This window comes from Myotis brandtii, unplaced genomic scaffold (genome assembly GCF_000412655.1).
Source record: "Myotis brandtii unplaced genomic scaffold, ASM41265v1 scaffold105, whole genome shotgun sequence".
In the NCBI taxonomy this organism is placed as follows: domain Eukaryota; kingdom Metazoa; phylum Chordata; class Mammalia; order Chiroptera; family Vespertilionidae; genus Myotis; species Myotis brandtii.
In genome coordinates this window covers 2,509,780-2,526,665 of record NW_005353538.1, presented here as the reverse complement: position 1 = coordinate 2,526,665, position 16,886 = coordinate 2,509,780, and the positions used below count along the sequence as shown (strand labels likewise).

The following is a 16,886-nucleotide window of genomic DNA, read 5'->3' as shown; positions in this document are numbered from 1 at the left end:
CCGCGGGCCTGGCGTGGGTGCCTCTCCTGTGGGACAGCTTCCTCAGGGCGACTCCAGGGCTAGCCAGGCCCTTTCCCGCTTTGCGGCAGCTGGGAAGTTAGAAAACTTTTGGTTTTCTTTTTTTTTTTTAACTTTCCTTGCATTGATTTGAAAAGATCTGCCTTCTCCTACTGTCCTCACTTGGCTTCTAAGATTCCTCTCCTGATTTTTTCCTTTAATCCTCATCCCAGGATATGTTTTTATGGATTTGAGAGAGAGAGAGAGAGAGAGAGAGAGAGAGAGAAGGGGAGGAAGAGAGACAAATATTGATTAGAGAGAAAGAGAGAGAGAGAGAGAGAGAGAGAAAGAAAAAGAAAGAAAGAAAGAGAGAGAGAAAGAAAGAGAAAGAGACATCAATTGGTTGCCTCCCAGGATTGACCCTGCAACCCAGGTATGTGCCCTGACTGGGAATCGACCCTGCAACGAACCGGCAACCTTTCCTAGGACTGGGGGCTCTCCTGGTTTTTCTGACACAGCCTTCCTCAGTTGCCTTTGCAGCCCCTCCATTCTACCCACCACAGGCAGCTCTGGGTGACTTCACCCAGAGGTTGGTTACCATTTTTTAATGGTGATTCCCACTAACTATGGCTCCAACCAAGCCTCTTTCCTGAGCTCAGATCTGTTCCTCGTGTTCTTCCTGTCGGTGAAGGAGGTCGCAGGTCTCTGTCCCCAGTGGCTGCAGGGTCCTGGTATGCGTCTGAGATCAGACTGGGTGGTGCTGAGGCCAGGATCCTAGTCTCAAGCAGCTCTGTTTCCCAAGATGGCGTGGTCGCTGTGCCTGGGCTGGCCGCCTAGGAGTGTCCGCGCCGGGAGCTGGACTCCGCCGCCTAAGACTGCCCGGTTTAGCAGCCCCTTAGAAGACCTGCAGAATCTAGCTGTCCCTAGCTCATACACACACACCACTCACGTCCACACACTCCTCTATCACTTCCTTGCACTCTCACACTCTCTCCCTCCCTACCTTCCTGCTGGTCGCCATTTTTTTCTCCTGGTTACCATTTTTTAATGGTGATTCCCACTAACTATGGCTCCAACCAAGCCTCTTTCCTGAGCTCAGATCTGTTCCTCGTGTTCTTCCTGTCTCGGTGAAGGACGTCACCATTCACGAGGCCCAGTTGCACCTGGAATTCCTCTAATGCTTGCAGCAGACACTTGCTGGGAATTTCCTCTCTTCTAGCTGGTATGCTAGGTGCGCTGTTGGCAAGGTGCAGAAATGACAAGAGAACCGTCAACAGGATACTGGCTTAAGTGCTCTGACTTCCCACCTCGCTCTCCCTCACTTGGTGTAGACGCCAAGCCCAGTTATTCTCCTAATATCCATGGAATCTGGCCCTTCCCTCCTGTTCTCACAGCCACCACTTGAGTTCACAGTTTCTTGCCTGTGCTTTCAGGATCACTTCCTCCGTGGACCCTCGGCCTCTGTCCTTGCCCTCCTCGAATCAGTGCTTACTACACAGCCGCCCTGTGTGACATCCCGTGACCACTCCTCCTCAGGCACAGGACACAGACCTTTACCGTGTGCCCCTTCCTCCCACCGTCCCTTGCGCTCTGGTCATGACAGTGGTTTGGGCTCAGGCTTTGGAATCACGTGCATGTGGGTGTGCACATGTTTTGCTGTGCCTTTTACTAGCTGTGCCCCCTTGGACAAATTGTGTTTTATTTAAACCAGTGGTTCCCAACTTGGTTTTGGCCATGCCCCACCTAAGCATCTCTAAAATCCTGATGTCCCTCCATGACATATAATTCTTATTCAAAAAGTGAACTCCTATTCATGTGGAGGAAGCCTAAAAGGCCATTAACTTGGCCTAAACAAGCTTCCAAAGAACATGACCTCCATGAAAGAGAAAAATCAAAGAACGAAAGGACAGTTGAAGTCCTGAGGAAGAAATCACTAAGAAATTGTTAAGAAAATAATATGAAGTGACAAAAAATAGCAAATAAAGTTTCAAAACATAATAGAGAACTAAAATGCATAAATATGTCACAGTATATTAATAAGACTGTATATGAGGCCCGTAGAACCATAAGAAATGCAAAAAATTCACCGTTAATAACTCATTCTCGAATTGCTCCCCTTAACGATCAAATTGCCCCCCTGTGGGTCATGTGCCCCATTGGGAACCACTCATTTCAACCTTGCTCTGAGACTCAGTTTCCTTATTTGAAAAATGGGGAAATTCTCTCTTCCTAGCTGAGAGGATAAGGTGAGATGATGTATGTAAGCATTAGCACAGTTCTTGGAATGTAGGCAGAGTTCAGTGATTGTAAACTTTTGTTGTCACAATGAATTCTCTGCATCCCGTGTTCTTTCCTGCCCTGCCGTTGTGCACGCTGCTGCTGCTGCCATACATTCCCCTGCTCCCTCTCCTGGGGAGCTGCCGCTTGTCCTTCAACCACCACTTCCACCGGCCTCATCTCCAGAGTAAGCTTAGTTGCCCTTTTGTGTCCCATTGTATTTTGTTACGTCCCTTAATGTGCTTAACATTTTATATGATCATGTGTAACCAGGTTGGTAGCCCTGACAGTGAGCACGGTGCTTGACCCAGGCTGGTGTTCAGTAGCTGGTTATTGAATGTCTGAATGGTCTTTTTTTGTTGTTGTTAATCCTCACCCGAGGATACTTTCCATTGGTTCTTAGGGAGAGAGAGGGAAAGACAGAGAGAAACACTGATGTGAGAGAAACACATCGATTGGTTGCCTCCTGCACGTGCCCCGACCAGGGCCCAGGCTGGGGAGGAGCCTATAACCGAGGTATGTGCCCTTGACTGGAATGGAACCTGGGACCCTTTGGTCCACAGGCTGACACTCTATCCCAGTGATGGCGAACCTTTTGAGCTCGGCATGTCAGCATTTTGAAAAACCCTAACTTAACTCTGGTGCCGTGTCACATATAGAAATTTTTTGATATTTGCAACCATAGTAAAACAAAGATGTATATTTTTGATATTTATTTTATATATTTAAATGCTATTTAACAAAAATCAACCAAAAAAATGAGTTCGCGTGTCACCTCTGGCATGCGTGTCATAGGTTTGCCATCACTGCTCTATCCACTAAGCCAAACTGGCTAGGGCTAAATGGTCTTAATTGATACTCCCTCGTACTGGGTTTGTCTTCTGGAACAATGTGAAATAAGGCCTTTAGGAATGTGAATTGTACAAAATAGATCCAGAGACATGGAAGCATGCAATGGACTAACGAATCTCAGAGGGAAGGGGGAGGGCAGGAAGAGATTAACCAAAGATATTATATGCATATATGCATAACCCATGAACATAGACATTAATGCTGTGAAGGCCTGGGGTGGGGACGAGAGCGGGGAGGAGGGGTCAGTGGGGGGGAAAAGAGGGATATTTGTAATACTTTCAACAATAAAAAAAATTTTAAAGAAGTGAATTGTAATAACAACAACAACTGACAATTACTGAGATCTTAATATATTTTAAGTATTTTATATGTAGTGAATCATATCTCTCTCAACCCTTTGAGATAGATATTGTTATTATCCCCATTTTACAGATGAGGAAACTGAGGCAACTTGCCAGGTGGTAAGTGGTAGAGCTGAGATTAAATCCAAGAATGTTCTAAGGCCTGTTCTCATTGCCACTACATAATCAACTCTGTGTCTTCTGCTTCTCCCCAAAGCCTTCTCCAGTAATTTACTCCCCCCTGTGGTGAACTTTCTTTAAAATTGTGCAAGCAGGTCGGAAGGAATAAATATGCAGGAACTGTAATCGTGCATGTGCGTGTGGGTGCGCGTGTGCGTGTGTGTGCGCGCGCGTGTGGGTGCGCGTGCGCGTGTGGGTGCTTTGTTAGTGTTCAGATGTACAAACTGTTGGCCATGCTGACAAATCAACAGCATTAGGAAGGTAACCGATGCCCAGGGGTGGTGGGTATATGTGCAATGAATGGAGGCTTAGTTTAGAGTAGAGAAGCCTGGGGTGCTCTCTAGGTCCAAAGGGCAGAACAGGCAAATGAGAGGAAACTTCTTAGGAAGTGATTTTTGGCTTAATATGGGCAAGACCTTTTCATAGTTAATCCTATATAATAAAAAGCTAATATGCAAATTGTCCCCTCGACCGGGAATTCAAGCAGGGGGCAGGGCCGGCTGGCCAACCGCCCATGGTCCCTCCCCCCAGGCAGCCCAGCCTGATTGGCCCTGATCAGGGTGGGCTGGCTGGACCCCACCTGTGCACGAATTTGTGCACTGGGCCTCTAGTCCTATATACTATAATAAAAGCCTAATATGCTAAGTGTCCAACTGTTCGTTCAACCGTTCGACCAGTTGCTATGACGCGCACTGACCACCAGCGGGCAGACGCTCCAACTGGTAGATTAGCTTGCTGCTGGGGTCCGGCCAATCAGGACTGGGCGAGACGGGCCGGACTCGCCCTGGAGCCCTCCCGCGGTCCCTCCCCAGCCCCGATCGTGCACCAGTGGGGTCCCTTGGCCTGGCTTGCACCCTCTTGCAATCCAGGACCCCTCAGGGGATGTTGGACTGCCAGTTTTGGCTCGATCCCCGCAGGCCAGGCTGAGTGATCCCACCAGTGCACGAATCTGTACACTGGGCCTCTAGTCTTCTCTATATATAAAAGCCTAAATGACTGTTCCGCTGGTAGCTATGACACGCTCTGACCACCAGGGGGCAGATGCTCAATGCACAGGCATGGAAACATGGAACAGACTGATGAATCTCAGAGGGAATGGGGTGGGGGGAGGGTGGGAAGAGATTAACCAAAGATCTTATATGCATACTAGAGGCATATTACTCCTAATATTTTATAAGAAGTATCTCATTTCATCCTCAACCTTTTGATGTAGATTATCATGAGTTTCCATTATACACAGGAGGTGAAGGGCCTTGCCTAATTTGCCTAAGGTCATACAGCCGGTAAGGAGAGAGCTGAATTCGGGAGTTTCTGGCCCTGAAGCCGGTCCTTGGACCACTGTGCTGTCTGTCACTTACAGCATAGAGAGGAAGATTTTGGCATGGGAGGAGTAGTTAGACCAAAGGTCTTACATGTTTTTTGACTCTGAGATTCCTTGGCTCTATGTTAGTGGTTTATAGCAGACAGAGCTCCTACAGTTTATATACCTTATTTTGGGCTTGGTCAGAAAATGCAGAGGAGGGAGGAGGCATGGCTCTCATAAGTTTGTGGTTAACAGGGAGGGGAACATATTCCCATGAACAAAGTAATATTAGGAGTAATATGCCTATGAACACATGAAAACTGTCCTTACTGCTGAGGAGGTTATGTGTTCATGGGAGTAGCTGAGGTTAGCCAGGGAGGGCTGCCTGGAGGAGGTACATGAGCCACTTTTTTTTTTCTAGATTCTAGGATTGGCAGGAGATGGATGAGTGCAATTGGATGACCCCTCCCCTGCGATTGTTATGGCCCATAGAGGGTCTCGGGCCTGGTGGCAAGTAGATCTCATCACATTTCATCTGACCTGTTGCTAAGTGCTACAGGAGTACATTACTGATGGTTCTGAAGTCATGTAGGCTGCTGTGATGGACAGTCTCAGACTTGGAAGGAAATGTTAGGACATGTGCCATGTACTTGCAGTAGCAGATCTCAGGCTGCTATCTTAGACCTCTCATCTTCCCTGTTACCCCTGGAGTCCAGGTTATCATGATCTCTCACCTACACTAGCTCACCGTTTCTTGTTAATCTCTCTGCAGCCACTTGGATTTTCTCCCTTCTGATCTGGCCTCCATTCCAGTCTGCATTTCCAGTGGCTGCCAGAGTGATCTTTTCAAAAGGTATATCTAAAAAAACGTTTCCTGGCTTTCTTATTATGAAGGCCAAATTCTCGGCATGGCATGGCTTCCACTCATGTCCCCAGCAGCGTTGGCAGCCACAATGCTTCTTGCTTGGTGTGTTTCCTGTTGCAGGGCCTTTGCACGCGCTGCTGGTTCTGTGGGAACACCTTTTCCACTCTGTCCAGTGAATACGTACCTTCAGTCCTCAGCATAGGCTAACGTCAGGTTCATTTCTTCCAAAGCTCGATCTCGTTTATAATTGTACATTTATCTGTGACTTTGGGATGTTTGTCATCCTCCTTCTTGAGGCCATAGACAAGGGAAGCAGCAGCAGAACGGCTTTTCTCACCATTACATCTCTAGTGCACAGCCATAAGTAAACGCAGCTCCCTGCATAGTGCTCGAATGAGTAAATGGTCTCTGGTAGCCATTAAATAAATATGGTTTCTCTCCTGCCACCTCCCTCAATCCGATAGTTCCTGCTCTTTTGGCCCTGTCCCTGCCCACTCTTTTCTGGAGCTAGGCAAAGTGAGGAAAGAAGGTAGAATATAACCCACACTTTTTAAAAAATTTTCTGGCAGGTTCGTTTGACAGTTAAGTGATCCATGAGTTCAGATTTCCAGGACCTTTCTGACCTTTAAATAGCTTAACGTGGATAACTATGTCCATAGCTAATTAGGCACTTCACTACAAGGACAGATTGCATCTGCTGTGCTTTCTAGAGGTGGGATGTGTCCAGGGGTGGGTACCATTTCTCAGATGCAGGATTTCTCTGAGTAGCTGACACAAGGCCTGTATAGATCACCGCCTGCTGGAGTGACTAATTCTCAGCCTGATGTTCAGGCCGCCCTTGGTTCCTCCCTCCCAGAGATCTTCCCTCTCCCTCTCCTCCCAACCCCGAGGATTAGATAAGCCCCAGACAGTGGCCATGTGCGCTGCTCTTGGTCTTTCTGGCTCTGCCTTTGCAGAGTCCGTGTGTGTCGAGTCTGGAGCGCTAGGTCCACAAGGCGTCCTTGGGCTCCTGTGGCAGAGGCCAGATTCCCGCGGGGCCCATGCCTGCGGAGGGAGAAGATGCTGCTTCATCAGCCTGCCTTCCTGCCATGCTGCTCCGTGGTGCCCTGGGAGCGAGAGGTGGCAGAGCCTGCTCCCTGTGCGTCCTGAGGCCAGACACCTCTCTTGTCCATCCCTCAGCCGTCAGGCTGCAGAGGGGGCCTTGGCAATGGCCCCTCATGGATCCCATGCCGTGGATCAGGGTCCCTCTCTGGGAATCTTGGAGCAGATTCAGAAGGACCAGGCCTGGCCGTTTCCTGGCATGGCATGCGGTGCAGGCTGCTCCCAGCCCCGTGCGCACAGCTTTTCCTGCTCCCAGGGGTGTCCTGCTCACTCCTCTGGGACAGTGGCAGCCGCTGGAGAGGTCAGGACCTGCTCCTCAGACTGCTGTTGGTTGCAGCTGTGGCTGGCGCCTCCTCGGTGGGGGACACAGTCAGGGCTGTGGCAACTTCTCTACAGGGCGGCTTGTCTCTGTTATTGGGCGTCAGCGTAGGTGCTGCCGTCCGGGAGGATGGCCTGGCCGTGGGGTCCTGAGGTGGTTACAGGGACGGGAAAGGAGCAGTTCCAGAATGGCACCAGCTTGTCCGTTGGAGAATTTGGCACCGTCCTGCCCCCAAAGCTAGAAACCGTGGATTCCCGTTGGACTCCTTTCCCCCTCTTTCCTCTCATCCTAGTCCTGCTAACATCCACGCAGCCCTCACATCTGTTCCTTCCTCTCCATTCCCACTGCTTCTGCCCTCGTTCAGGCCTCTCACCTGGATGGCAGCGCCTCAGTGGTTTCTGGAGCCCAGTCTTCTTTCTCTAATCCAGCCCTGCCACTCCTGCCGGGGCTGTCATCCTAAAGAAAGGCCACCGTGTCACTTTCTGTCACTGAAGCCCGCAGGGACCCTGCCCCCTTTGCTACGGGGCAGAGTCAAGGCTCTTATACACGGTCTACCCAGCTTTCCACCTCTGCCCCCGCCGCACCAGAACCAGTCTGCGCGTGGTGCTCCCGCGCCTGGCATAGCTAGCTCTCCACTCTCCTCTCCAGTGCTCAGAGCAGGCGTGCTTTCCCTCCGCCGGGCACTGCTATTGAGGTTGAGTGCGCTACCTTCACTAGAGGGTGAGCTCCCCGAGGCACTGTTGGGTGTAAACAGGGACCTTGTTGAGACGGTGTGACCATGGGGGGTTGCTGGTACTGGCGGGTGTGTGTGTGTGCTGTTGGTTATTTTGATCACTAGGGTTTTCCAGCCGGGGCTACTGTGCTATTCGTTCTTTCTCCATTTGAGGGGTAGGAAGCCAACCTCTTGAGTTGGTTCTCAGATCTTTTGTGGTCACCGAGGGTTCAGCAAGCCTGGGGGAGATGTGTCTCAGGAAACTTTCCCGGGCACAGAGCCGGGAGGCCCGGGTTCGCCCAGCGTCTGGCACATTCCCAGCGCGGTTGGCTTGCAGGGTCTGGTTGGACCTAGGGGCCCCATGACGCAGCTCTGACGGTCTCATCTAAGCTGGGCACTCATTCTCTCTTTGCGGGGGTCTCTGGGGTCTAGGCCTGGAGCCCAGACCAGCCATGGCTGGAAGACCCATCCGCATAGGAGACCAGCTGGTCCTGGAGGAAGACTATGATGAGACCTACATCCCCAGTGAGCAAGGTAAGAGGCCTGGCATGTGCTGCAATAGTTCTTCCAGGGCAGGAGTCAGCTCTGACTTAATGTCATTCTTCTGAGGCAAAGATGGTATATGCACAGGGCTGCTCAGTCTGTTTGGCTTAGAATAGGGTTGGCAAACTATAGCCCATGGGCCTAATCTGGTCTGTTGCTTGCTTTTTAAAATTTTTTTTTTTTAATTTAAAGATATTTTTATTGATTTTAGAGAGAGTCACACAGTTCTACTCAGTGAACTGGGAATCCATGCCCAGTGTCCCCTCTCATCCATGCCCATGGTGACTGCACAGGAGGCACTCAAAACCGGCTGTGAAACCAGAGGGAGAGGGAGGGAGAGGGAGGGAGAGGGAGAGAGAGGGAGAGAGAGGGAGAGGGAGAAAGAGAGAGAGAGAGAGGGAGAGGGAGAAAGAGAGAGAGAGAGAGGGAGAGGGAGAAAGAGAGAGAGAGAGAGGCGGGGAGAGAAAATCAATGATGAGCACGACTGGCCTGGCTCAGTGTTGAGCGTCGACCTATGAACTAGGATATCAAAGTTTGATTCCCGGTCAGGGCATATGCCCTAGTTGCGGGCTCGGTCCCCAGTGTGGGGCGTGCAGGAGACAGCCAGTAAGTGATTCTCTCTTATCATTGATGTTTCTGTCTCTTTCTCCCTTTCCTTTCCTCTCTGAAATCAATAAAACAAAAAAACAAAAAACACAAAAAATCTCCTTTAAAAAAAAAGAAATATCAATGATGAGAGAGAATCTTTGATCGGCTGCTTCCTGCACTTTCTGCACACCCCGTACTGGGGATCATGCCCTGACCAGGAACTGAACCATGACCTCCTGGTTCATAGGTCGATGCTTAACCACTGAGCCATGCTGGCTGGGCCTGTTGCTTGTCCATTTATAATCTGTGGCTGCTTTCATGCTGCAAGGGCATTGTTGAGAAGTTGTGACAGAAAGCATGTGACCCACAAGCCTAAAATATTCACCGTCTGACCCTTTACAGAAAAAGTGTGCCAACCTTGGATTAGACCAGTGCTTAGTTTTAAATGAAAATACAGTAGGGGATATTATGAAATGCAGTGTGTGCTGAGGCCAGGGAAACCCAATTTCTTAAGAACAAACTAAAGCCGTGTTTTTCTTTAAACAACAACAATAATATTAATATTGATGAAAACAAAATTCTACTATGCGCTATTCTCTGTAGTAAGAACTCTCTATATACTTGCTCATAGTAAGTCATGAGTTAGGAACTTTTATTATTCCCATTTTAAAGTTGAAGAAGCCAAGTCACAGAAAGGTTAAGTGACTTCTCTGCAGTCACACAGTTCTCCTCAGTGAACTGGGAATCCATGCCCAGTGTCCCCTCTCGTCCATGCCGTGGTGACTGCACAGGAGGCACTCAAAACCGGCTGTGAAACCAGTGACTCAAGTGGCCCCTTGGCTCCCGCATTCCAGCTGGGCCTTTGAGAAAGTTCTTTTGTTTCCTAGTCCCCAGGTATGTCACCCTCCAAACTCTCCACCGAGGTGACCCCTGTTGTGATGCCTCTCTGGCCAGGGTCGGTATCAGCTCAAGCACTGATGCCCCTGGAGCATTGATTTGTTCTTCCTGGGGCTCTGGTGACGTGCTCCGTGGTTACCTCATGTACCTTTTTTTTCTTCTCCGTGAGACAGCCCCTAACTCAGTACCTGTGCCTCCTGTATTCCTCCAGATCTCTGGCAAGAGAGCATTTCTAAATGTTTGAAAAAAATTTTTTTAAAATTTGATTTTGAGAGAGAGGGAAGGAGGGAGGGAAGGAGGGAGGGAGGGAGGGAGGGAGAGAGAGAGAGAGAGAGAGAAACATTGATTGTGAGAGAGAAACATCGATTGGTTGACTCCTTCACATGCCCTGACCATCCGACCAGAGTGACCCCGCAACCTAGGCCTGGGCCCTGACTGGGAATCAAGCTGCCACCTTGATGCATGGGATGTCACTCCAGCCCGCTGAGCCACACCAGCTAGGGCTCTAAATTCTTGATTCCAAAAGAGTACAACAGAAGTGTTAGCGTTCACAGCATAACGCACAATTGAAGAGTCACCTTCCTTCACGGGAGAGGCTCAGTGAGTGGGAAGAGGCTGCCTGCTCATCATCCCGCCGCCTCGGCTCCGGCCTATGCTCCCGTGACTCTGGGGCACCTCTCCCCGCGGTGCTTCTCCCTACCCCACAGCACCTCTCCCTACAGCACCTCTCCCCACAGCACCTCTCCCTACAGCACCTCTCCCCACAGCACCTCTCCCTACAGCACCTCTCCCCACAGCACCTCTCCCTACAGCACCTCTCCCCACAGCACCTCTCCCTACAGCACCTCTCCCCACAGCACCTCTCCCTACAGCACCTCTCCCCACAGCACCTCTCCCTACAGCACCTCTCCCCACAGCACCTCTCCCTACAGCACCTCTCCCCACAGCACCTCTCCCTACAGCACCTCTCCCCACAGCATCTCTCCCCGAGGCACCTCTCCCTGCGGCACCTCTCCCCGAGGCACCTCTCCCTGCGGCACCTCTCCCCGCAACACCTCTCCCCGCAGCACCTCTCCCCAAGGCACCTCTCCCCGCAACACCTCTCCCCGCAACACCTCTCCCCAAGGCACCTCTCCCCAAGGCACCTGCCACCTACTTGTACCCCGTCGTGTATTGGTCAGGTCTCCAAGGGGCTCATTCGCTGGTTTTTTCAGCCCAGGCCTGTGTGAGTGGCGAGGACTTTTGCATTAAGGTTTTGCAGGTTTGGGAGAGCTTGTGTCCTGGGAAGGCTGCCCTCGTTCAGGACGGTCTGGCTGTTCTTCTTGAGCCCACACTGAAGTCCTGGTCTTATTTTCTTTGCCTTTAACGTGGCTTCAGATTATATTCTTGGAGTATGGTAACAGCATGCTGGATTCAGATGTACCCTTTATAACTGTAACTTAAGAAAATCACACATATTTATTATGTAGAACTAATACTGCTCCCTGAAGGGAATTGGAAAGTGAAGGCAGAGTGGAAAAGTTCGGGGAGAAACCCTGCTTTTCCTTTCCTCTGACCTCCATGCTTCCGACACCAGACGTGTGGGGTTTCCCCTCCCAGCCAGCTCCCTGGCAGCGGGATGTCCCGCTGTTCCGTCCAGTCCTGACACTGTCTGCCTGGGGTTAGGGTCAGCCCCACAGGTCAAGGCTCAGTCCCACAAGACTGCCCCCGACCTCAGACACTAATCCAAAGTCCCCCGGGGTCCCCGGTTCGGTGGGTGTGTCAGCTGTACACCCACCACAGTTCCCACCACCCTGTCCTCAGGTTTAATGACTTGCCAGAACAGGTCACAGAACTCAGGGAAACACTTATGTGTGCAGTTTGTTATATAATAAAGGGTAGGATAAAGGGTGTGGTGGACAGCCGGATGAAGAGAGACACGGAGAGCTCTGGGAGGGTCCCCAGTGCGGGAGCGCTGTCCCGTGGAGTTGGGGTGTGCTGTCTTCCTGGCGCGTGGGTGGTTCCTGGGGGCTCTGGCTGGGGATTTTTATGGAGCCTTCATCATGTAGACATGATCCATGAACTCATGTCCAGTCCCTCTCCCCTCTCTGGAGAGTGGGGGTGAGCCTCAGAGTTCCAAGCTTCTAATCATGGCTTGGTCTCTGGTGACCAGCCCCATCCAGGGCCACTAGAGTCTAGCCAGAGTCTCCTCATTGGGCAGAAGAGCTCCTAGGACTTGGGAGATTGCAAGGGTTTTAGAAGCTGTTTTAGAAGCTGTTTCAGGACCTGGGGGCAGAGACCAGCATATATATTTCTTATTATTTCACAGGTGATTGTGACTTGCTTTTCTTTTCACCCACCTCTCCACCTCTCTTACTTTTCTACCCTCCTGCTTCTCCTTGCAGAAATCTTTGAATTTGCCAGAGAGATAGGTATTGATCCCATCAAGGAGCCGGAACTGATGTGGCTGGCCCGGGAGGGCATTGTGGCCCCACTGCCTCAGGAGTGGAAGCCATGGTAAGTCTGCACGCTGTGGCCAGGACGTGCCGCCAGAGGCAGAGGAGCCTGGCATTGGAGGTCAGCGCTCACCAGCTGCCTTCCATAGCCTGTCCTGCCCCGAGGACAGGGGAAGCAATGGGCCGCTCCTCCGCTGGGCAGCCTGATGCCAGGGGCCGGGGGCATAGGCTGACCTGATGGTCCCATTTGTAGAATAACCGTTTCTGAGCTGTGGCCCTGTCAGCTCCTTGAGTCCAGCGTTGTGTGGGTACACTCGGCGTGTCTGTTGCTCCTTGCAGACCGACGTGGAGACCCGTCAGCATGTCCACGTGGGTGCTAATGCTGCGAGGTCTGCGCTGAGGCTCAGGCCGGCAGGGGTTTCACCTCCCTTGGCAGCCCATCCCCACATTTGAGTGGTCTCTTCAGGAACACGCTCGTGTTCACGGGATCGTTCATATTTTCGGGTGCAGCTCTTTGGATAGTGAGGAGCAGAGATCAGTCAGGATGTCTTGGGGGAGCAGGTGGAGGGTGTGGAAACAGACTGGCCGCTCTCTTGAGGCTGCGCCCTCCCCGCTCTCTGCCGACCTGTTTCTGCTCTGCAGGTCCCGTCTGCCCTGCAGTGCACAGGGCTCCCCCCAGGCTGCCTCCCCAAGTGGGTGCCCTACCTTTACTTCCTGCGGCAGCGCGGGATTGCCCTACGCTTGTCCCGCACTGTCCCCAGGTGGCTGAGGGGTCCTCGCTGATGCTGGGCTTGTGTGAGGGTTAGTCATTCTATTCTTTTTCTTTTTTTTAATATATTTTTTATTGATTTCAGAGAGGAAGAGAGAGGGAGAGAGAGATAGAAACATCAGTGATGAGAGAGAATCATGGATCGGCTGCCTCCTGCATGCCCCCTACTGCGGGCCGAGCCACAACCTGGGTATGTGCCCTTGGCCGGAATCGAGCCCAGGACCCTTCAGTCCGCAGGACCACGCTCTATCCCCTGAGCCACACCAGCCAGGGCCGTCCTGTTCTTATCCATCCGTTTAATGTGTGGGCTGTGCTTCAGAAGGAGTGCAGTGGCAGCCTCGCTCATCTCCGCTGAGGAATCGGAACCCTTAGCTTCTTACCTGGCAGGCTCCTATCCTCTGGATCTTTTTAGTGGCCTTTCCTTTAACTTCTCCAGCTTCCTGACATCTCTCTTGTAGTTAGTCCTTCAGCACCGCACACTGTATTCCAGGAGCTGGGGACTCATGGTCGTGTTTGTAGAATAACGGTTTCTGTTTTGTTTCCAATATCCACCCTGATATTCGCATTTGCCTTATCTAATAGCTTCTATCTTCTTTTTCTCTCTGTTTTTTAACTTTGTATGTATCTATGTTTTGCTTTTGGATATTTTTTTTAATGAAAAGCTATAACAGCACCTTCATGTACACATATGTAATAAATAAATGGCTGCAGCGATGTTGAAGAAAGGTGGATGGAAGGAAGGAAACTGACACTGTTTAAGGGCCAGCTGTGTGCCAGCTGTGTGCCAGCTGCCTTCACACACCTGCTAGAGTTGGTAGCACTCCCTTGTCCTGTGAGGACAATATGAAGTGTTTCTCACTTTTAAAAATAACAAAAGTCACTAAAACTTAACGTCTATGTGTCCTCTTTGATCCTTGCTCCCAATCCCAAGAGTGACTTGGTGAATTCCTCCCAGACCTTTAAAACAGACAGAGCCCCCACTCCCCCCACGTTTTGTGTTTTAGACGTACGTGCTGTACTGTACACTGCTCTTCTGTGTCCGAGTGTGAGAGTCCCCCTCAGCCTCTTGCCCCTGCGAGCTTTTCCACGCAGAGATGGACCATAATGAAAAAATCCTCATTTACTTAACCGCTTGTACTGAAGGATGTTTAGACTTCTTTCCAAATTGACTGTTTTGCATGGGTCTGTTTCTGAGTTGTCTGCTGTCTTCCATTTAGTTCTTTGTCTACCTTTATGCCATTGTCATGCTGCCTTGATTACCGCAGCTTTATTAGAAATCTTGAAATTGTTTAGGGTAAATATGCCAACTTTGTCCTCCATTTTCAAAGTTATATAATAGGTTCTTTGCATTTCCATATGAATTTTAGAATCAGTTTGCCATTTTGTAAAAAAAAAAAAAATCACTTTAGGATTTTGATTGGGTTTGCATTGAATCTGTAAATCGACTTTGGGGGAATTGTCATCTAAAACAAGATTGCGTCTTCCAACCCATTGAGTCTATTTAGTTTTTCTTTAATAACACTAAGATAGGTTTTTTAGTATACTTCTTGCCCACATTTTGTTAGATTTATTCCTAAAGAGTTCATATTTTTGATGTTTCTGTAAATGGCATCTTTAAAATTTTAATTTCCAAGTTGCTGTCATACAGAAATAAAGTTGGTTTTTGTATATTGATCTTGCAAACTTACTAAATTCACTTATGTCAGTTCTAATAGCTTTTTTGTAGATACCATGGGATTTTCTACATAGATGACCACGTCTTTTGGGAATAAAGACATTTTTACTTCTTCCTTTCCAATCTGGACACTTTTTATATCTACTTCTTGTCTTACTGTGCTGACTAGAGCCTCTAGTACAGCTGAGTGGAAGCGGTGACAATGGGCCTTTCTGCCTTGTTCGTTGGGGAAAGCGGGCAGCCTTTCACCGGGCGTGTGATGTTGGCGTTTGTTGTGGTCAGTGCCCTTGGTCAGGATGAGGACGTTCCCTCTATCCCTAGCTTGCTGAGAGTTTAAATCAGAAATGGATATTGGATTTTATAAAATGCTTTTTTCTGCCTTTTATTGATAGGATCATAGGAGTTTTCTATTTTGGTCTATTATATTGATTGATTTTTCAGATGTTCAACTGACCTTACATTCCTGGGATAAAGTCTATTTGGTACATAAATATATGTTAGTTGATTTGATTTTCTGAAATTTTGTTAAATATCATTGCTCCAAAATAATAGTTTGAAGGGAATGAGGTAGACAGAGTTTGGGTATATTTTATTACTGATTTCCAATTTTATTTATTCATTATAGTCTTTGTTATAAGTTGAGATTTCTTTTGTGGCTCAGTAAGTGATCCTATTTATGTAAATTTTCTGTGTGTGCTTGATAGAAATGTCATCTCTCATTTTTGGATACAGGGTTCTAGACATGTCCTTCATATATATCAAGCATGCTAAGTGTGTTTATATCTTCTTATGTCTTCAGGCATTTTTGTCTGGTGTCACTCTTGAAAGATAGTTTCATTGGGTATAGAATTGTTTGTTGAATATGAACAACCCTTTGACAATATTATGCACCATCATCTTCTGGCTTCTGATTTTTCAAATAACACATGTTTATTTGGTCTAATTTGTTGTTCCTTTGTAGGCAATCATGTTTTTAACCTCTGGTTGTTTTCATTGTTTTGTTTTTAACTTTGGTGTTCTGTGATTCACTACAGTGTACCTAAGTATGGATATATTTTTAATTACCATGTTCAGGATTGGGAGTGCTCTCTTACTCTGAGGACTCATGCCTCTCTTCAATTTTGGAATATTCTCAACCATATCACTTTTCTGGAACTCTTACTAGAAGTATGTTGGACCTTTCTTTTTATCCTCTGTGTCTCTTCTGTGTCATATTTTATTTTTTGATGAAGCCTGAAAATGGCTAGTCTGTTTTTTTAATGTAAATTCTTTATTGTCTACAGTATTACATGTATCTCCTTTTCCCCCCATTGACCTCTCCCCAGCCGCTCCCACTCCCCATCTGTTTCATATTTTAAAGATTACTTTTATCTTGCATGCTGCATTCTGGATAATTTCCTTTGGCATGTTTTTAATTCACTATTTGTTTCTTTTTCTATGTTAAATTTATTGTTTAAACTACCTGTTTTTTAAAAATTTTAATTTAATTGTTGACAGTATTACAAATGTCTTTCATTTTCTCCCTTTTTGCCTCCCTCCACCCTATCTACTTGTTTTTTAAAAAATATAATGATTTGCTCTAGCCGGTTTAGCTCAGTGGATAGAGTGGATAGAGCCTGCTGACCGAAGGATCCCAGGTTCGATTCCAGTCAAGTTCGTGTACCTTGTTTGCAGGCTCCTCCCTGGCCCAGGCTCTGGTCGGGGCTCGTGCAGGAGGCAACTAATCAATGTGTTTCTCTCACATTGATGTTTCTCTCTGTCTCTCTCTCTTCTACTCTCTCTAAAAAAATAAAAATCAATGGAAAAATATTCTCAGGTGAGGATTAAAAAAATATATATATCCTATGTAATAAAGATGTAATATGCAAATGGTGTTATGCCGTGAAGTGTAACAACCGAATGCATAACGACTGGATCACGGATCAGCAGGAGGGTGGGGCAGTGAGCTACAAGCGGGTGGAGGAGAGCTACAGGAGGGGCAGGGCAGCAAGCTATGAGGGGGGGGTGGCGGTGAGGGGGAATAGAGGGAGCT

The 16,886-nt window shown here is 48.6% G+C and overlaps 1 protein-coding gene across 1 annotated transcript in view; it reads left to right on the top strand.

Moving 5' to 3' along the window:
• CEP164 (centrosomal protein 164kDa) overlaps positions 1–16,886 on the top strand; it is a 76,511-nt gene that overhangs the window by 374 nt on the left and 59,251 nt on the right. Inside the window, exons 2-4 of the mRNA XM_014539275.1 lie at positions 5,723–5,803; positions 8,380–8,481; positions 12,360–12,471. Coding sequence (XP_014394761.1) covers positions 8,400–8,481; positions 12,360–12,471 — 194 coding nt within the window. The 5' untranslated portion in view covers positions 5,723–5,803; positions 8,380–8,399. The remainder of the gene's footprint in view (positions 1–5,722; positions 5,804–8,379; positions 8,482–12,359; positions 12,472–16,886) is intronic.